The sequence below is a fragment of the Hyla sarda genome, chromosome 1 (assembly GCF_029499605.1).
Source record: "Hyla sarda isolate aHylSar1 chromosome 1, aHylSar1.hap1, whole genome shotgun sequence".
Lineage (NCBI taxonomy): Eukaryota > Metazoa > Chordata > Amphibia > Anura > Hylidae > Hyla > Hyla sarda.
In genome coordinates this window covers 262,812,208-262,833,554 of record NC_079189.1, presented here as the reverse complement: position 1 = coordinate 262,833,554, position 21,347 = coordinate 262,812,208, and the positions used below count along the sequence as shown (strand labels likewise).

General features: G+C 47.9%; 1 protein-coding gene across 1 annotated transcript in view; it reads right to left on the bottom strand.

The window, feature by feature from the left end:
* LOC130368083 (excitatory amino acid transporter 5-like) overlaps positions 1-21,347 on the bottom strand; it is a 247,682-nt gene that overhangs the window by 107,296 nt on the left and 119,039 nt on the right. The window contains exons 7-8 of the mRNA XM_056571355.1: positions 4,480-4,713; positions 3,135-3,329 (exon numbers count right to left, since the gene is read on the bottom strand). Of these exons, the coding sequence (XP_056427330.1) occupies positions 3,135-3,329; positions 4,480-4,713 (429 nt within the window). The remainder of the gene's footprint in view (positions 1-3,134; positions 3,330-4,479; positions 4,714-21,347) is intronic.

Sequence of the window (21,347 nt, the reverse complement as noted above, 5' to 3'; positions counted from 1 at the left end):
CCGGTCACTTATAGCAACCGGGACCCACCGGGTATGACGCCCGCTCACCTCGTGAGCGCGCATTATATATGGGGACGCGCATATGGACGTTCCTAAAGGGGTTAATGTATAACAAACTGTTTTCATTGTGATTTTACTACATCTGTTTTAAATGAAAAATTATTCCCGGTGGCAAATATGGTATAAAAACCGCTACCCAATCAGTGGACCTGACAAAGAAGGGGTCCGGCCCCTCGAAACGCGTTGTCTGAACTTATTTAGCAAATTTTTTTTTTTTATTATTTTACTGGTCCGTGTTTACGGTTAAAGTTGTTTGACCATCCTGGAGAGTGCCTGAAGACATAGACTTCCAGCTGTGCCTACAGTGTCTTTGGTTCTACAGTTTCTGACCTTTGCAAGGACGGGTTTGAGGCCGGCTGCACTCCAGACCTTTTAGCCACGCTACTGGCTGTATGCGCATATTGGTGTTGTACAACACATTAAGGAGAGCGTACCCCGTAACATCACAGCATTTATCCCCGTAAGGAAATAACAGCACATGGTTGCACTTTGTTTCTGTTTTTTGTTTCTTTTACACATACCTATAGTTTAGGGTTAACGATAGCTTCACTGAGGTAGACAGATGGTACAGTCTTTACAGCTAGGCCAGGATCCCAGAGAGGTGACCAGTAACACAGGGGACCTCGCAGCTTGCTGGGACTTGTAGTGACTTTGAAAGACTTTAGGACAGCCACGCTGAATATAATACACTTGACTTGACTGAAGATCGTGACAGCAGACAGAGATGACTTGACTTATTGACTTTTGGCTGTAATTTAGACTTTAGGCCTCCAGATGTGCTGGACACTGGATCTGAGACGTCTGGACTGTACTTGACCTCAGTAGAAGTGTGGTGGAAGATAGAAAAGAGAGAGATTGTAGTATCTCCCCCTCTTATAAAGGGGGGCTGAGCAAGGAGCCCATAGGCTAGCTGCAGGTCATCTGGTCACCTGGTGCTCTCTGGGTAACAAAACATGTGACTTTAACACGTGACAACAGTGTCCTTTACACACACTATATAACTAATTACATTATTGGGGGTACACTGCAGATAAGCCCTGGGGCATGCTGGGACTCAAACTGATGGGACTGTGAGATTCATATCCCACACTGGGACATCACAAACCCCCCTACTTAACTAAAGCCGCCATCGATGTCCATCCTGGAAAGCTTTGAGGAGCGAAATGGCAGTGGGGCCACATGTAGTCCTGGAGCATTGTATTCAATGTCCATTTCCAGGCTGTTTGTTGTCGACAAGAACTGATAATGCAATAGGGTCTCTGTATCAATGTCCATACATGCTCTGGTAGATTTTTGTATTTAATGGAGAATAAGAATTATGTATAATAATAACAACATACCTATGACTATGGTATAACACGACTTATGGACTATGACTATGTATATCATAATATTAGACTATGGCTATGCATACTATGACATTTGACTATGCATAACAACACTTTTAATATACATTACTAAGACATAACACTAGCGGATTAAGTTGCCAGAGGCTTTCCGCCCAATGCCTTGGCTACTGGGGTCCATTAGCATTACACACTTCTCCCCTGAACACTAGTTATTTTAATGCTACAGGGGTGCCGGGAAGAGCCGGTACCAACAGGCCCGGAGCGTCAAAAAATGGCACTCCTGGCCCTAGGCGGTAACAGGCTGGTGTTATTTAGGCTGGGTAGGGCCAGTAACAATGGTCCTTGCCCACCCTGGTAATGTTAGGCTGTTGCTGCTTGGTTGGTATCTAGCTGAGAATAAACATACGGGGAACCCTATGCGTTTTTTTAATGTATTTATTTATTTAAAAAAATGCATAGGGTTCCTCGTCTTTTTATTTACAGCCAGATACCAACCAAGCAGCAACAGCCTAACGTTACCAGGGTGGATGAGGACCATTGTTACTAGCCTAAATAACGCCAGCTTGTTATCGGCTAGGCCAAGGAGTGCCATTTTTGACACTTTGGGCCTCTTAGTACCGGCTCTTCCCGGCACCCCTTTGGTCGTGGGTACTGGGGTAATAATTGGGGGTTAGCACTAGCTGTTTTTGGGGCTAACCCTAAGCCCTAGCTTAGTAATGGATTCCGTCAATAAGACCAGCTTCCACTACTAAGCCTGAAAATTCTATTTAAAAAAAAAAAAAGACGACACATTGGAAAAAAAATTTATTTTAAAAAACAATCCCCCACAGCCCTTGTTTTCTCACAATTCTTCTGTGAGTTTTACCCGAATATTTATTTTTAACAGCATACAAAATTACTGTTGTCTCAGATTTTTCCCACGTTGCAATGCGGCCGAGACCTGACTCACTAGTCAGCTGATGACAGGGAGCCTTTCTGCTTCAATGGGTGGAGCGATCGCTTGGTGGGAGAGAGATCAATCTGCAACTAATGCAACAGCTGTAGGCACCCTGATTGAAAACCACAGGTCTTTTGAATGGATGTAGCTAATTAATGTTCAATGGGTGGGGTGGCTGATGTGTTGGAGGGAGAAAATGGAATCAAGGGATTTGTAGGCAAAAGAAAAAAACTCAAAACAGGAAATACCAGTTCACAAAAAGCTAGCCACAGTATTATGTTAATCTCATGACATAGCCATTTCGCGACAAGCGCAGATCTTTACTAAGCATGTCCATGACTGTCTACCAGGTATGTACTAAAATCACCTTATGGTGGATAATCCATAGACATCTTATCCCCTATTCAAAGGATAGGGGATAAGATGTCTGATCGTGGGGGTCCCGCCGCTGGGACCCCCCGTGATTTCCATGCAGCAGCCAACATTCTAAACAGTATGTTTAAAATGCTGTGTTCCTGTGGTGGGAGACGTGACGTTACATCACGCCCCCTCCCATAGACATGAATGGAGGGGCGTGGTGTGACGTCACGTCTTCCGCCATGGGAAGCCAGCATTTTAAACATACTGTTTAGAATGCTGGGTGCTGCACAGAGATCGTGGAGGGTCCCAGTGGCAGACCACCGTGATCAGACATCCTATCCCCGATCCTTTGAATAGGGGATAAGATGTCTAAAGGTGGAATACCCCTTTAAAATGAACAAAGTTTAAATTTTTATTAATAAACTTACCTTATTGTAATGATTTGTCCTAAATCTAGATCATACTCATTCACTTGGGCAATAAATATTGCAGCCACAGCTTCATACAATGCAGTGCCATCCATATTGATAGTAGCACCAACTGGAAGAACAAATCTGGCCACACGCCGGTCTATTTTATTATTTTCTAAAAGGCATTTTAGTGTTATCGGTAGAGTTGCAGAACTGTAGCAAAATAAATTATTACATCTGGTTAATAGTTACAAAAAGTAAATTCTCTACACCATTTCATGAAACCTGAAAACTGACAGCCAGCACAGTCAGGTTATGTTCACACGGCACAATTTCTACATAAGCTTGCTGAATGAAATTGCAGAATTCCAGGGTTTTGGCAGAATTTCTGTGTTCTCAGAACACTGAATTCTGCCAAAAAGTAAGCCCCTTTGACTTCAATCGGATTCCACCACGGAATTACGCAAAATATAAATATAGGTGAAGGGAGGGCGGCACTCCGATGATATTGCCATGCACATGGACCCCAAAAGTCCAAAGTATAAAAGAAGATGTCCCGGCACTGGCTTTTTTGAATACTACAAGGGATTTATTAACAGTATATTCACGTAGGTTACATAACCTAAGTGGATATAAATAAAACCTTTGAGGCATTCAAAAAAGCCGGTGCCGGAACATCATCTTTTATATTTCCACGTAATATAAAACTGGTCTTATATTTTTATGGAAAGCCGAATTTCTGTGGTAGAATGCCCACTGCAGGAATTCCGCTGTGTGGATAGGACAGAGTAATCCCCTTGAAGTGAATGTACAGTAAAGTTTAGCGGGATTCTTTAGCAAAATTCCGCATGGAAATTTTAACATCTGAACATAGCCTAAGGAAGGAGTCCATCGTATTTATTAAAATCAACCCCCCTCCCCTCCACACACACACCTGCTGCAGATTTACAGTTATTTTCCTATGCACAGTAATAGGAGAAAAATATCACAGGTAGGAAACAAAACAAGGTTACCAGGGAAACTTTTCTCATCCCTCTGGTGTCATAGTGAATGTTTCACATTGAATTATAAAGATACTAAATACATGATTTGATATCTTATGAGGTATATTCAATATAAATTACTGTATAACTATCATTATATAAATGTATTTGTGTTATGCTTTGTCACAAATCATGGCACATCACAACATTCGGGAAAATTGTGCAACTTCCAGACCCACAAGACTTCTAAAACCCCAGTCCGTACACAGTCATACACTTTCATTTTTCAGTGGATAACTTGAATACATATGGTTTGCATATTCATGAAACATTTTACTTATTTCAGCATCACAAAATACATGGTATGGTTACAAACTCACCTTGAGGAAGTGGCAAGAGCAATTAGAAGAGCCTGGAGTATTCCTTTTATAAATGAAAATGGGTTTTTCTTGGTAATAATAAGGTATAATAGTGGTAGAAGCACTACACCATGTATTATTAGTCCAGCCATAACTGTTATAGCATAGAGTCCCAGCTTCCTCCCAATTACAGATGGGTCCTCCATTTCCAAAATTTTCCCAGCAATCAGGAAAACTATTCCAAACGGAAAGTACCTAAAAAAAATGTTAAATACACCAACATAAAGATGAATCTCACATGTAGTCACTGTCTTATTTGTACATGCCCTTCATAACCCTCAAAGCAGATCAATAGATTCTGTGTGTCTCCCACCTTTCTTCTTTAACCTGCAGTTCCCATTATATCAGCACTGTGTTACAGTGGCGCTCCGGCCGGACTCTCCGTCCATGAGCGCTCCCTGTCCCCGCTGCTGGCGGGGCTGAGATTCACATCGTGGGACATGCCTGCATGTGAGTCTCAGCCCGTCACTCACCTTCTTGTGTCTCTGCTTTCTGGTGTACCCGCAGCTCCGGCGTGCATGCCTTCACCCCCTAGGGCAGCGCGCGCCGGAGCTCTGTTTCTTAAAGGGCCAGTACCAATTAATTAAAGTGTCTGAACCTTTCCCTTGTTACTAACAGCCATGATGCAACAGATTTTTGCCATGCTGCAGGAACAACAGCAGCAGACACCTGTTCCTGAGCCTCCTCCTGTATCTGCAGCTTCACCTGGTTCCAAGTCTCGTTTGTCCCTGCCTTCTAAATATGACAGAGATCCCAAGCTGTGTAGAGGCTTCTTGACACAGTGTTCTATTCATCTTGAACTTATGGCAGATCTGTTCCCAATGGAGCGTGCTAAAGTGGCATTTGTCTTTAGTCTTTTGTCCGGAAAAGCCCTGGCCTGGGCTACTCCTCTCTGGGATCGTAGAGATACGGTCTCCTTGAATCTGTCTGCCTTCCTTGTAGCATTCTGCAGTGTATTTGAAGAACCCGCGCCAGCTTCCTCTGCCGAGACGGCTCTGCTGAACCTCTGCCAAGGAAACTCCTCCATTGGCGAATACGCGGTTCAGTTTTGAACTCTTGCCTCTTAACTTTCCTGGAACGATGAGGCCTTGTGTGCCACCTTAAAAAAAAGGCCTTTCCTCTAGAATCAAGGATGTTCTCGCTGCACGAGATTCTCTGGCTAACCTGAGTGAACTTATCCATTTAGCCACTAGAATTGATGTGCGTTTTGTCCAGAGGCAAGATGAACGTCCCTTGGAAAAAGAACCTGTCTGGTGTCCCAACATCCTCCTCTGCTACCAACTTTGCCTCTTGCCGAAGAGGCTATGTGTGTGGACCGTTTTAGTTTAACACCAAAAAATTCAAGGAAAAATTCAAGGGAAAATTCAGTCGACACAATGAGAATTTGTGCCTGTATAGTGCCAGTCCCGAGCACTTTCTCAAAGACTGTTCTGTACGTCCTCCGCGTTCGAGAGAAAGTTCTCATCTTGGTCAAGTTGGAATAGCGTCCCTTGGTGTGAATTTTTCTTCTACTCGCTTGTCCATTCCGGTTCAAGTCTTCACCTCTGCCAGGATCTCTTTCATTGCTTCTGCTGTTTTGGACTCCGGGTCCGCTGGCAACTTCATTAGTGCCTCCCTGGTCCATAAATTCCGTCTTCCAGTGTCTCATCTTGCTAAGCCCTTCTACATTTAATCTGTAAATGGACAAAATTTGAACAGTATGGGGCAATTTTGCATGGAACCCCTCGACATGCATGTAGGAGATCTGCATAAGGAGAAAATTGCATTCTATGTATTACCACGGGGTACTTCAGAGCTCCTGCTTGGTCTTCCCCGGTTGCAACACCATTCTCCTCATCTCTACTGGAAGACCAGAGAGATCGCATCTTGGGGACAATATTGCCACCATCATTGTCTTGTTCCTCCAATGTTGTCTTCTGTCAGATGTAAATTCTTAAAATGGGGACATTCTTCCTCACCAGGTGGACATCTTAGAAGACGGAAGACTCCTTGCCAGAAATCTGCTAGTTCCTTTTAGCCTTTGCCCAGTCCAGTATCCCCCTGGTCTCATGTAGTGGGGGAACTCTTTGAGTTCCAAAGAAGAGCTCTGCGGCCATGAGCACTCCCTGTCCCCGCTGCCGGCGGGGCTTAGATTTGCATTGAGGGACGGGCCTGCATGCGAGTCTCAGCCCGTCACTTGACTTCTTGTGTCTCTGCTTCCTGGCGTCCCCGCAGCTCCGGGGTGCGTGCCTCCCCCCCCAGGGCGCGCGCGCGCCGGAGCTCTGTTTCTTAAAGGGCCAGTACCAATTAATTAATGTGTCTGCACCTGTCCCTTGTTCATAAGTATCTGCTCCCCCTCTGTTCCCTGTGCAGGATCTTTGGTTGTCTAGCAGTTACGCCGAGCGCTCCGGGTGCTCGCGTCGTTCGTCTCTGTGCAGCGCCCCGGTCAGACCTGCTGACCGGGAGCGCTGCACTAGTGTCACCGGCGGGGATGCGATCCACGTAGCGGGACGCGCCCGCCCGCGGGTCGCATCCCAATCTCCTCACCTGCCCCGTCCTCTGTCTGCTCAGTCCCGGCGCGTGCTGCACCGCTCTCTAGGGCACGCGCGCGCCGGCTCTCTGAGATTTAAAGGGCCAGTGCACCATTGATTGGTGCCTGGCCCAATCAGTACCTGCACCTGCGCCAATTGTATATAAACCCACTTCCACTTGTTGTCCTCGCCGGATCTTGTTGCCTTGTGCCCTGTGAAAGCGTTTAGTGTGTTCCCAAGCCTGTGTACCCAGACCTTCTGCTGTTGCCCCTGACTACGACTCTTGCTGCCTGCCCTGACCTTCTGCTACGTCCGACCTTGCTCTTGCCTTGTCCCTGTGTACCGCACCTGTCTCAGCTGTCAGCTGGGGTTGAGTCGCTATCGGGTGGAACGACCTGGGGGTTACCTGCCGCTGCAAGTCCATCCCGCTTTGCGGCGGGCTCTGATGAAAACCAGTAACCCCTTAGACTCCGTTCCCCTGGTACGGCCCACGTCATCACCCCACTGACACAGAGGATCCACCACCAGTGTCCTCACTACATACCAGTCCGGATCCTGACAGTAGATCCGGCCATGGATCCCACTGAGGTCCCGCTGCCTAGTGTCGCTGACGTAACCACGGTGGTCGCCCAGCAATCCCAACAGATCACGCAACAAGGACAGCAGCTGACTCAACTGACCGTCATGCTGCAACAACTTTTGCCACAGCTTCAGCAATCATCTCCTCCGCCAGCTCCTGCATCTCCTCCGCAGCGAGTGGCCGCTCCCAGCCTCCACCTGTCTCTACCGGACAAGTTTGATGGGGACTCTAAACAATGCCGTGGATTCCTGTCCCAGTGTTCCCTACACTTGGAGATGATGTCGGACCAATTCCCCTCTGAACGGTCTAAGGTGGCTTTCGTGGTCAGTCTCCTGTCTGGAAAGGCCTTGTCATGGGCCACACCGCTCTGGGACCGCAACGATCCTGCCACTGCTACAATCCAGTCCTTCTTCGCTGAAGTTCGTAGTGTCTTTGAGGAGCCAGCCCGGGCCTCCTCAGCCGAAACTGCTTTGCTGAACCTCAGAGTTCTTCCAAGGGAGTTCTTCCGTAGGCAAATATGCCATCCAGTTTCGTACCCTCGCCTCAGAGCTATCCTGGAACAATGAGGCCCTCTGCGTGACCTTCAAGAAAGGCTTATCCAGTAACATCAAAGATGTCCTGGCCGCACGAGAAATTCCTGCAAATCTGTCTGAACTTATCCATTTGGCCACCTGCATCGACATGCGTTTCTCTGAAAGACGCCAGGAACTTCAACAGGAAAAGGATCTTGTTCGCACCAGGCGTTTTCTCTCCCCGGCTCCTCTCTTCCAAAGTCCTTTGCAATCTGTTCCTGTGCCTTCCGCCGAGGAGGCTATGCAAGTGAATCGGTCCTGCCTGACCCTACAAGAGAGGACTCGCCGCCATAACGAGAATCTGTGCCTGTACTGTGCTAGTACCGAACACTTCCTAAAAGACTGGCCTATCCGCCCTCCGCGTCAGGAGAGACGCACTCCGCTACCTCACAAAGGTGAGACGACTCTTGGTGTGAATTCTGCTTCTCCACGTCTCACTGTGCCTGTGCGGATTTCTCCTTCCGCCAACTCCTCCTTCTCAGCTGTAGCCTTGTTGGATTATGGTTCTGCAGTAAATTTTATTTTGGCCTCTTTTGTTAATAGGTTCAGCATCCCAGTGACCAGTCTCGTCAAACCGCTCTATATTTCTTCTGTCAACGGAGAAAAGTTGGACTGCACTGTGCGCTACCGCACAGAACCCCTGCTTATGAGCATTGGACTGCCTCATGAAAAGATTGAATTTCTTGTTCTGCCCAACTGCACCTCTGAAGTTCTTCTCGGCCTGCCATGGCTCCAACGTCATGCTCCTACCCTTCTTGTCTCAAACGATGCCTCTCATCTGCTTCCACTTGTCAAACTCCTGTGGCTCCACCTATTCCGGGTCTTCCCAAGGCCTACCAGGACTTTTCTGATGTTTTCTGCAAAAAGCAAGCAGAGATCTTACCACCTCATAGGCCTTATGTCTGTCTCATTGACCTCCTTCCTGGAACCACTCCACCCCGGGGCAGGATTTACCCTCTGTCTGCCCCAGAGACTCAAGCCATGTCCGAGTATATCCAGGAGAACCTAAAGAGAGGTTTTATTCGGAAGTCCTCATCCCCTGCTGGAGCGGGATTCTTCTTTGTCTCTAAAAAGGATGGATCCTTACGACCATGCATTGACTACCGCTGTTTAAATAAAAATCACCATCAAAAACCGCTATCCCCTGCCTTTGATCTCTGAACTCTTTCACCGTCTTCGTGGCGCTAATATATTTACTAAATTGGACTTAAGAGGCGCATGTAATCTTATTTGCATCAGGAAAGGTGATGAGTGGAAGACCGCGTTCAATACTAGAGAGGAACATTTCGAATATCTAATTATGCCCTTTGGGCTCTGCAACGCCCCTGCAGTCTTCCAGGACTTTGTTAATGAGATATTTCGGGACTTATTATATACCTGTGTTGTGGTTTACCTGTACGACATCTTGATTTTCTCCTCTAACTTGGAGGAACACCGTCGTCATGTCCGTCTAGTGCTCCAAAGACTTCGTGAAAACCACCTGTATGCAAAAATTTAAAAATGTCTCTTTGAATGCAACAGTCTTCCTTTCCTAGGTTACCTAGTCTCTGGCCAAGGGCTTCAAATGGATCCAGATAAACTGTCAGCGGTTTTGGATTGGCCACGCCCTTCTGGACTCCGTGCTATCCAACGCTTTCTGGGATCTGCCAACTATTACTGACAGTTTATTCCTCATTTCTCCACCATTGTGGTCCCTATTGTGGCCCTGACCAAGAAGAATGCTAATCCTAAGTCATGGCCTCCTCAAGCTGATGAGGCCTTCAATCGTCTCAAACTGCCTTCGCTTCTGCACCAGTGCTGTCCAGTGCTATCCATCGAAACCTTTCTTTCTGGAAGATTACGCCGCCTCAGTCGAAGCCGGAGCCATACTTCTCAAAAACTCTACCAGACGTAACATTACTTGTGGTTTCTTCTCTAAAACTTTCTCTCCGGCAGAAAAGAATTACTCCATTGGAGATCGTGAACTTCTGGCCATCAAGTTAGCACTCGAAGAGTGGAGGCATCTATTGGAAGGTTCCAAACATCACATAGTCATTTACACTGACCACAAGAATCTCTCGTACCTCCAGTCTGCTCAGCGCCTGAATCCTCGCCAGGCTAGATGGTCGTTGTTTTTTGCCCGCTTTAACTTCGAGACACCCTTTAGTCCCGCAGACAAAAATGTCAGAGCTGATGCCCTTTCTCGTTCCTCTCATGCCACCGAATCTGAAGCCCCTCTGCAGCATATCGTACCGCCTGAATGCCTGGTCTCCTCTGCTCCAGCCTCACTGGGACAAACTCCCCCTGGATAGACTTTTGTTCCTCCACGCCTTCGCCTCAAGATCCTCAAATGGGGACATTCCTCTCATCTTGCTGGCCATGCTGGCATTAAAAAGTCCATCCAGCTCATTTCCCGTTTGTATTGGTGGCCTACACTAGAGTGTGACATTACTGATTTCGTTCGGGCCTGTACTATTTGTGCCCGGGATAAAACCCCTCGCCAGAGGCCTGCTGGACTCCTCCTTCCTTTACCCGTCCCTGAGCAACGATGGTCCCAAATTGCCATGGATTTTATTACTGATCTGCCCGTATCCCATGGCAACACCGTCATCTGGGTGGTCGTTTATTGTTTCTCCAAAATGGCCCACTTCATTCCACTTCCAGGTCTTCCTTCTGCGCCACAGTTGGCGAAGCAATTTTTTCTGCATATTTTTCACCTTCACGGGCTTCCCATGCATATCGTCTCGGATAGAGGTGTTCAATTTGTGTCGAAATTTTGGAGAGCTCTCTGTAACCAATTAAAAATCAAATTAAATTTCTCGTCCTCCTATCACCCCCAATCCAATGGACAAGTAGAGAGAGTAAACCAGATTCTTGGGGACTATTTGCGACATTTTGTCTCCTCCCGCCAAGACGATTGGGTCGACCTTCTGCCCTGGGCTGAATTCTCGTACAATTTCAAAAATTCGGAATCCTCTGCCAAATCCCCATTCTTTGTGGTGTACGGCCGTCACCCTCTGCCCCCCCCCTCCCCATTCCCACTTCTTCTGGACTGCCTGCTGTAGATGAAGTTACCCGGGACTTCTCTGTTATCTGGAAGGAGACTCAAAAGAAGAATAATGCAGATAAGAAGAGGAGAACTCCTCCTGTCTTCGCTCCTGGTGACAAAGTGTGGCTCTCTGCCAAATATATTTGCTTTCGTGTTCCTAGCTACAAGCTGGGTCCACGCTACCTTGGACCATTTAAAATCAAGAGTCAAATCAATCCTGTCTCCTACAAACTTCTTCTTCCTCCTTCCCTTCGTATTCCTAACTCTTTTCATGTTTCCCTTCTCAAACCTCTCGTTCTTAACCGCTTTCCCCCCCAAGGTCACCGCTCCTGCTCCTGTCTCTGGCTCCTCTGATGTCTTCACGGTAAATGAAATCCTCGCCTCCAAGGTAGTCAGAGGTAAAAAAAAAAATTCTCGTTGACTGGGAGAATTGTAGCCCCGAAGAGAGGTCTTGGGAACCCGAGGATAATATCCTCGACAAGGAACTCATCCATAGGTTCCTGGGCTCCAAAAAGAGGGAGAGACCTAAGGTTACGCCGAGCGCCCTGGGTCCCTGCTCCTCCCCGGAGAGCTTGCGGCGTTCGTCTCTGTGCAGTGCCCTGGTCAGACCCGCCGACCGGAAGCGCTGCACCAGTGTCACCGGCGGGGATGCGATCCGCGTAGCGGGACGCGCCCGCCCGGGGGTCGCATCCCAATCTCCTCACCTGCCCCGTCCTCTGTCTGCTCAGTCCCAGCATGCGCAACCCCGCTCTCTAGGGTGCGCGCCGGCTCTCTGAGATTTAAAGGGCCAGTGCACCATTGATTGGTGCCTGGCCCAATCAGTACCTGCACCTGCGCCAATTGTATATAAACCCACTTCCCCTTCCTGTCCTCGCCGGAGCTTGTTGCCTTGTGCCCTGTGAAAGCGTTTAGTGTGTTCCCAAGCCTGTGTACCCAGACCTTCTGCTGTTCCCCTTGACTACGACTCTTGCTGCCTGCCCTGACCTTCTGCTACGTCCGACCTTGCTCTTGCCTTGTCCCTGTGTACCGCGCCTGTCTCAGCTGTCAGCTGGGGTTGAGTCGCTATCGGGTGGAACGACCTGGGGGTTACCTGCCGCTGCAAGTCCATCCCGCTTTGCGGCGGGCTCTGGTGAAAACCAGTAACCCATTAGACTCCGTTCCCCTGGTACGGCCCACGTCATCACCCCACTGACACAGAGGATCCACCACCAGTGTCCTCACTACATACCAGTCCGGATCCTGACACTAGCCTTAGTAAAGTCATATTTCCTAGAGTCTGTGTATCTGTTCCTAGTTCCGCCATATCCTGTACCTGTGTTTCAGCCCTGTTCTTCTGCCATCCCGCCACGTCCTGCCAGCCACATTCTGCCAGTTGCTGTCAGTGCCACGTCACCCCCCAGCTACCTGTGTGGACGAGTCGTGCCAGGGGTAGCAACCTGCCGCAGCAAGACCATCCCGCTTAGCGGCGGGCTCTGGTGAAAACCAGTGGCCCCTTAGACCCCGCTCCCTGGCATGGCTCAAGTCTCCTTCCACACAGGCCCAGAGGATCCACCACCTGCTGTCCACCTGCCGTGATTCCTAACACACTGTTTGCCAGACTTCACTTATAACAACACCAGATAATAGGATAAGTGACCAAACTTCACATTACGGCAAAGCATCATGTAACACATAGGTATTTTACCACCCACTTGCCTACTAAATTATCCTGGAACTTTCCCTCCCCCAACACTATATATCAATCTGCTCAGCACATTCTACTCTATAATATGATGTATGCAGACTGGTCTGTATTTTAAGTGTGTGTTCCCTTACAAGTACAGGAAAACTTTGTTTTCTTTTGTTCTCTGCAATTTATCAAATAAGAGCAAATATATTAGTAACATACAAATAACGTAATACATTTATAGCCAATGTTTTAGGTCAAATTGAGTTGGACTTGATTTGACACTAAAGGATGACAACAAAGGTCTCAAGACATTTATATATTGGTGAAAAAATTGCAATTATTAAATAAATAGAAAAGAATAAAAGGAAGCAAAGCTTTTCTGTGTTTTCATTTATATTTTGCATATAGTCTAAGATTCCAGGTATTGAGAGGTATGCATATAATACTAGGAACCCTTTCCTTTCTCATATTAAATTGTAATCACATTATTTTGATGGTGTGCATTTCTGAAACTGTGTAAAGTATAACACGCACTTTTTAGGCAAAAATTTTTAGCCTAAAGTCTATGTGCGTGTTATACGCCGATACACCCCCAGGAAAGGCAGGGGGAGGGAGGCCGTCGCTGCCCGCTTCTCTCCCCCTGCCTTTCCTGGGGTCTAGAGCGCTGCTGCCGGCCCTTCTCTCCCGCTGGCTATCGGCGCCGCTGCCCGTTCTGTCCCCCTGACTATCGGTGCCGGCGCCCCATTGCCGGGGCCGAAAGCCAGGGGGAGAGAAGCGGCGCCGACAGCCAGGGGGAGAGAAAGGGCAGCGGCACCCATTGCCGGCGCCGCTGCCCCGTTGCCTCCCCCCATCCCCGTTGGCATAATTACCTGGGTCGGGTCCGCGTTGCTGCAGGCCTCCGGCGCGCGTCCCCGGCGTCGTTGCTATGTGCTGCGCGGCGCATGACGTCAGTGCGCCGTGCATAGCAACGACGTAGGGGACACGCGCCGGAGGCCTGCAGCAGCGCGGACCCGACCCAGGTAATTATGCCACCGGGGATGGGGGGCGGCAACGGGGCAGCGGCGCCGGCAATGGGTGCCGCTGCCCCTTCTCTCCCCCTGGCTGTAGGCGCCGCTTCTCTCCCCCTGGCTTCTCTTTTTTCTACAGTTCCATGTGATTAGAACAATTTATATACAGTATAGTTTTGTTTTACTTTTCCTAGGTTTAAAAAAAATAACTTTTTGTAAGAAAATTAGTATGTTTAAAATTGTCCTTTTCAGATCCCTATAACTTATTTTTCTGCATGAGGGGCAAATTTTTTGTGCCGTGATCTGTAGTTTTTATTGGTACAGTTTTTGTTTTCATGGAACTTCTTGATCTTCTTTTATTCATTTTTTTCTGGTGTATGAAGTGACGAAAAATCTGTAATTTTTTTTATGTTTACCCAATTCACTATGCGGTTTCATAAACATTGTAATAGTTTGTATAAATATACAAAGAAATGAAACCACCGGCACCGCTAGGTATGTTGCAGTCCTACCATGTAGCTGTATCTCGGACACAATAGTTAATATCGTCCAATACTATAGTTCCACCTTAGCGTGGGCCAGCACGAGGATCGACTGACTATGTGTGAAGACAAGGCTGGTGCTCTTCTGTAGCAGATACGAGGCAATACATACAAGTACATACGAAAAGATCAGAATGCACTCACCCGGAGTCGATTGCCGTCACCAGGGGGTCCCAATCCGGGTCACCATCAATCCGCAAGGAGCATCGCAGGAGAGAGCTGTAGCGTGTGGGGGAGTTCTCAGACTCTGAGAACTCCCCCACATGCTACAGCTCTCTCCTGCGATGCTCCTTGCGGATTGATGGTCACCCGGATTGGGACCCCCTGGTGACGGCAATCGACTCCGGGTGAGTGCATTCTGATCTCTTCGTATGTACTTGATTGTAATAGTTTGGACATTTCCACACACAGCAATACCAAATATGTTTATGTTTTTTTTTTTACATTATTTTATTAGAAAAATGGGAAAAGGCGGAGTGATTAAAACTTTTAATAGAGGAGGAGCCTCTTCACACTTTATTTAAAAAAATGGCTCAGTATTAATTAGTGTTCTGGTCCCTCCACTTATTAGACATGTGCACAATTGAAAAATTTGGTTCTGTTTGTTTAGTTTCATTAAGTGCATTTTTTCGTTCTGTTGTTTAATTCTTTTACCTCATTTGGCATTTTGAACTTTTCATTATTCACACTACAGAAAAGTTTTGTTAAGTTTACTTTCTTGTTGCACATTTTTGTTCTGTCACCTTCATTTTTCAACCTCATTCATTATCCTAAATATTAATTATTCTGTAGTGAAATTATCATTTTGGACCAATACGGCATTCGTAACTGCATTCTTTCGGTAAGGTTTAGGGGGAGATTGATCAAAGCCTGTCCAGAGGAAAAGTGAAGCTGTTGCCCATTTTTTTGTATGAAAAAAGCAATGATTGGTTGCTATGGAAAAATGCTCCCTTTTTTTCTGCACATGTTTCGGTAAATCTCCCCCAAACTTCTCTTTTACTGTCACCAGATCTGCCCTGCCTCCTACTGAATGTATTCGTTATTAGACAGTTTTCAGTTTTGTCATATTAGTCTTTTGCATCATTCAGATTTTCATTTTTCTTATTTCATATTGTCTATTTGAATTATTGTATCTGAGTGAATATATACATAAATTTGGTTTGTTGCTTCAGTTGGATTCAAATTTACGAAAAACTGAATTTTCCATACAAAAATGATTTGTTATGGAACAAATTGCACATGTCTACCAGTTATACAGCCTGCCGAGGCTGCCTGAATTTTTTGAGCACTGATTTGACTTATTGAACTCTGGCCAACTGAATGAATTGAACTCTGCAATTTCGCCATGGTGGTTCTGGTGAGTTTCCCTAAAGGCCCGGCAAGCAAATTTTGCTGCTTTTACATGCCAAGATCGACTTTGACCATGGTGTCTCAAAAAGTAATGCCGAACAATGGCATAATTACCATTGTCTGGCATTATTGGTGAGATTTGGCTGCTGATAGCAGTCATTTATCATCAGCTTTGAAGTGGGCTTAGCTTATAAATGCTCACTAATGTCCCTAAGGAGACATACACGTGACATACATGTACACTGCTCAAAAAAATAAAGGAAACACTAAGATAACCCATCCTAAATATGAATGAATGAACTAATCGTATGAAATACTTTCATCTTTACATAGTTGAATGTGCTGACAACAAAATCACACAAAAATGATCAATGGAAATGAAATTTATCAACCCATGGAGGCCTGCATATGGAGTCACACAATCAAAATGGAAAATCACACTACAGGCTGATCCAACTTTGATGTAATGTCCTTAAAACAAGTCAAAAGGAAGCTCAGTAGTGTGTGTGGCCTCCACGTGCCTGTATGACCTCCCTAAAATACCTGGGCATGCTCCTGATGAGGTGGCAGATAGTCTCCTGAGGGATGTCCTCCCATACCTGGATTAAGCATCTGTCAACTCCTGGACAGTCTGTGGTGCAACGTGGCATTGGTGGATGGAGCGAGACATGATGTCCCAGATGTACTCAATCGGATTCAGCTCTGGGGAACGGGCGGGCCAGTCCATAGCATCAATGCCTTCCTCTTGCAGGAACTTCTGACACATTCCAGCCACATGAGGTCTTGCATTGTTTTGCATTAGGAAGAACCCAGGGCCAACCGCACCAGCATATGGTCTCCCAAGGGGTCTGAGGATCTCATCTCGGTACCTAATGGCAGTCTCTGGCAAGCAAATGGAGGGCTGTGCGGCCCCCCAAAGAAATGCCACCCCACACCATTACTGACCCACTGCCAAACCGGTCATGCTGGAGGATGTTTCAGGCAGCAGAACGTTCTCCACGGCATCTCCAGACTCTGTCACGTCTGTAACAAGTGCTCATTGTGAACCTGCTTTCATATGTGAAGAGGACAGGGCGCCAGTGGCGAATTTGCCAATCTTGGTGTTCTCTGGCAAATGCCAAACATCCTGCACAGTGTTGGGCTGTAAGCACAACCCCCACCTGTGGACGTCAGGCCCTCATACCACCCTCATGGAGTCTGTTTCTGACCGTTTGAGTGGTCACATGCACATTTGTGGCCTGCTGGAGGTCATTTTGCAGGGCTTTAGCAGTTCTCCTCCTGCTCCTCCTTGCACAAAGGCGGAGGTAACAGTCCTGCTGCTGGGATGTTGCCCTCCTACAGCTTCCCCCATGTCTCCTGATGTACTGGCCTGTCTACTGGTAGTGCCTTCATGCTCTGGACACCATGCTTTAAGACACAGCAAACCTTCTTGCCACAGCTCACATTGATGTGCCATCCTGGATGAGCTGCACTACCTGAGCCACTTGTGTGGGTTGTTGACTTTGTCTCATGCTACCACTAGAGTGAAAGCACCGCCAGCATTCAAAAGTGACCAAAAACATCAGCCAGGAAGCATTGGAACTGAGAAGTGGTCTGTGGTCACCACCTGCAGAACCACTCCTTTATTGGGGGTGTCTTGCTATTTTCCTATAATTTCCACCTGCTGTCTGTTCCATTTGCACAACAGCATGTGAAATTGATTGTCATTGCTTCCTGAGTGGACAGTGTGATTGACTTGGAGTTAAATTGTGTTGTTTAATGGGGTACTCCACCGCTAGACATCTTATCCCCTATCAAAGGATAGGGGATAAGATGTCAGATCACGGGGTCCCACCGCTTGGGACTCCCGAGATCTTGGCTGCAGCACCCCTCTTTCATTATTGCACAGAGAAAACTCGCTCTGTGCTTAATGACGGGAAATATAGGGGCCGGAGCATTGTTACATCACGGCTCCACCTCCTTGTGACGTCATGGCCCGCCCCCTCAATACAAGTCTACGGGAGGGGGCATGACAGCCATCACGCCCACCCCCATAGACTTGCATTAAGGGGGCATGCCGTGATGTCACGTGGGGCGGAGCCATGACATAATGATGCTCCGGCCCCTGTATCACCGGTCATTACGCACGGAGCGAGTTTGCTCTGTGCAGTAATGAAAGCAGGGTGCTGCAGCCGAGATCCCGGGGGTCCCCAGCGGCTGGACCCTCGCGATCTGACATCTTATCCCCTATCCTTTTCATAGAGGATATGATGTCTAGGGGTGGAGTTCCCCTTTAAGTGATCCCTTTATGTTTTTTGAGCACGTTAAGGAATTAAGCTAGAGGATAGCTTGTAGGCTTGGTGGCCCAAGTCCTGACCTTATGCTTTTTTACCTATAGTTTAAACCTATATTTTAAATATATGTTATTCTGTGATACACTCACAGCTGCCCAACCTGTTTTTCATCCTACTATTCTTCATCCTAATTGTCACGATGCCGGCTGGCAGGTAGTGGATCCTCTGTGCCAGAGAGGGATTGGCGTGGACCGTGCTAGTGGACCGGTTCTAAGCCACTACTGGTATTCACCAGAGCCCGCCGCAAAGCGGGATGGTCTTGCTGCGGCGGTAGTGACCAGGTCGTATCCACTAGCAACGGCTCACCTCTCTGGCTGCTGAAGATAGGCGCGGTACAAGGGAGTAGGCAGAAGCAAGGTCGGACGTAGCAGAAGGTCGGGGCAGGCAGCAAGGATCGTAGTCAGGGGCAACGGCAGAAGGTCTGGAACACAGGCTAGGAACACACAAGGAACGCTTTCACTGGCACAATGGCAACAAGATCCGGCAAGGGAGTGCAGGGGAAGTGAGGTGATATAGGGAAGTGCACAGGTGAACACACTAGTTGGAACCACTGCGCCAATCAGCGGCGCAGTGGCCCTTTAAATCGCAGAGACCCGGCGCGCGTGCGCCCTAGGGAGCGGGGCCGCGCGCGCCGGGACAGAACAGACGGAGAGCGAGTCAGGTACGGGAGCCGGGGTGCGCATCGCGAGCAGGCGCTACCCGCATCGCGAATCGCATCCCGGCTGGCAGCGGAATCGCAGCGCCCCGGGTCAGAGGATGTGACCGGAGCGCTGCAGCGGGGAGAGTGAAGCGAGCGCTCCGGGGAGGAGTGGGGACCCGGAGCGCTCGGCGTAACAGTACCCCCCCCCTTGGGTCTCCCCCTCTTCTTAGAGCCTGAGAACCTGAGGAGCAGACTTTTCTCTAGGATGTTGTCCTCAGGTTCCCAGGATCTCTCTTCAGGACCACAACCCTCCCAGTCCACTAAAAAAAAAGTTTTCCCTCTGACCTTTTTGGAAGCTAAGATCTCTTTGACAGAGAAGATGTCCGAGGAGCCGGAAACAGGAGTGGGAGGAACAGATTTGGGAGAAAAACGGTTGAGGATGAGTGGTTTGAGAAGAGAGACGTGAAAGGCATTAGGGATACGAAGAGAAGGAGGAAGAAGAAGTTTATAAGAGACAGGATTAATTTGACACAAAATTTTGAAAGGACCAAGATAGCGTGGTCCCAACTTGTAGCTAGGGACACGGAAGCGGACATATTTAGCGGAGAGCCATACCTTGTCTCCAGGGGAAAAAACGGGAGGAGCTCTTCTTTTCTTATCCGCGAACTTCTTCATGCGTGATGAAGCCTGTAAGAGAGAATTTTGGGTCTCTCTCCATATGATGGAAAGGTCACGAGAAATTTCATCCACAGCGGGCAGACCAGAGGGCAAGGGAGTAGGGAGGGGGGGAAGAGGGTGACGGCCGTACACCACGAAAAATGGGGATTTGGAGGAAGATTCAGAGACCCTGAAGTTATACGAGAATTCGGCCCATGGGAGGAGATCTGCCCAGTCATCCTGGCGGGAGGAAACAAAATGTCGCAAATAATCACCCAAGATCTGGTTAATTCTTTCTACTTGTCCATTGGACTGGGGATGATATGCAGAAGAAAAATTTAATTTAATCTTGAGTTGTTTACAGAGAGCCCTCCAGAATTTAGACACGAATTGGACGCCTCTATCCGAGACAATCTGCGTAGGCAACCCGTGAAGACGAAAAATGTGTACAAAAAATTGTTTAGCCAACTGAGGCGCAGAAGGAAGACCAGGAAGAGGGATGAAATGTGCCATTTTGGAGAATCGATCAACGACCACCCAAATAACAGTGTTGCCACGGGAAGGGGGTAAATCAGTAATAAAATCCATACCAATCAGAGACCAAGGCTGTTCGGGGACAGGCAGAGGATGAAGAAAACCAGCGGGCTTCTGGCGAGGAGTCTTATCCCGGGCACAGATAGTGCAGGCTCGCACAAAGTCCACAACATCCGTCTCCAGAGTCGGCCACCAATAGAAGCGGGAGATGAGTTGCACAGATTTCTTGATGCCCGCATGACCTGCGAGATGGGAGGAGTGACCCCATTTGAGGATTCCGAGGCGTTGGCGTGGAGAAACAAAGGTCTTTCCTGGAGGAGTCTGCCTGATGGAGGCAGGAGAAGTGGAGATCAGGCAGTCAGGTGGAATGATGTGTTGCGGAGAGAGTTCAACTTCTGAGGCATCCGAGGAACGAGAGAGAGCATCGGCCCTAATGTTCTTATCGGCAGGACGAAAGTGAATCTCAAAATTAAATTGGGCAAAGAACAGAGACCACCGGGCCTGGCGAGGATTCAGCCGTTGGGCAGACTGGAGGTAGGAGAGGTTCTTGTGGTCGGTGTAGATAATAACAGGAAAACTTGATCCCTCCAGCAGATGCCTCCATTCCTCAAGTGCTAATTTAATGGCTAGAAGCTCTCGATCCCCGATGGAGTAGTTCCTCTCCGCTGGAGAGAAGGTCCTAGAGAAAAAACCACAAGTGACAGCATGCCCGGAAGAATTTTTTTGTAGAAGAACAGCTCCAGCTCCCACTGAGGAGGCATCAACCTCCAATAGGAAGGGTTTGGAAGGGTCAGGTCTGGAGAGGACGGGAGCCGAAGAAAAGGCAGACTTGAGTCGTTTAAAGGCGTCTTCTGCTTGAGGAGGCCAGGACTTGGGATCAGCATTTTTTTTGGTTAAAGCCACGATAGGAGCCACAATGGTAGAAAAATGTGGAATAAATTGCCTGTAATAATTGGCGAACCCCAAAAAGCGTTGGATAGCACGGAGTCCGGAGGGGCGTGGCCAATCTAAGACGGCAGAGAGTTTGTCTGGATCCATCTGTAGTCCCTGGCCAGAGACCAAATATCCTAGAAAAGGAAGAGATTGGCATTCAAACAGACATTTCTCAATTTTGGCATAGAGTTGATTGTCACGAAGTCTCTGAAGAACCATACGGACATGCTGGCGGTGTTCTTCTAGATTGGCAGAAAAAATTAGGATATCGTCCAGATATACAACAACACAGGAGTATAACAGATCACGAAAAATTTCATTGACAAAGTCTTGGAAGACGGCAGGGGCGTTGCACAGGCCAAAGGGCATGACCAGATACTCAAAGTGTCCATCTCTGGTGTTAAATGCCGTTTTCCACTCATCCCCCTCTCTGATGCGGATGAGGTTATAGGCGCCTCTTAAGTCCAATTTAGT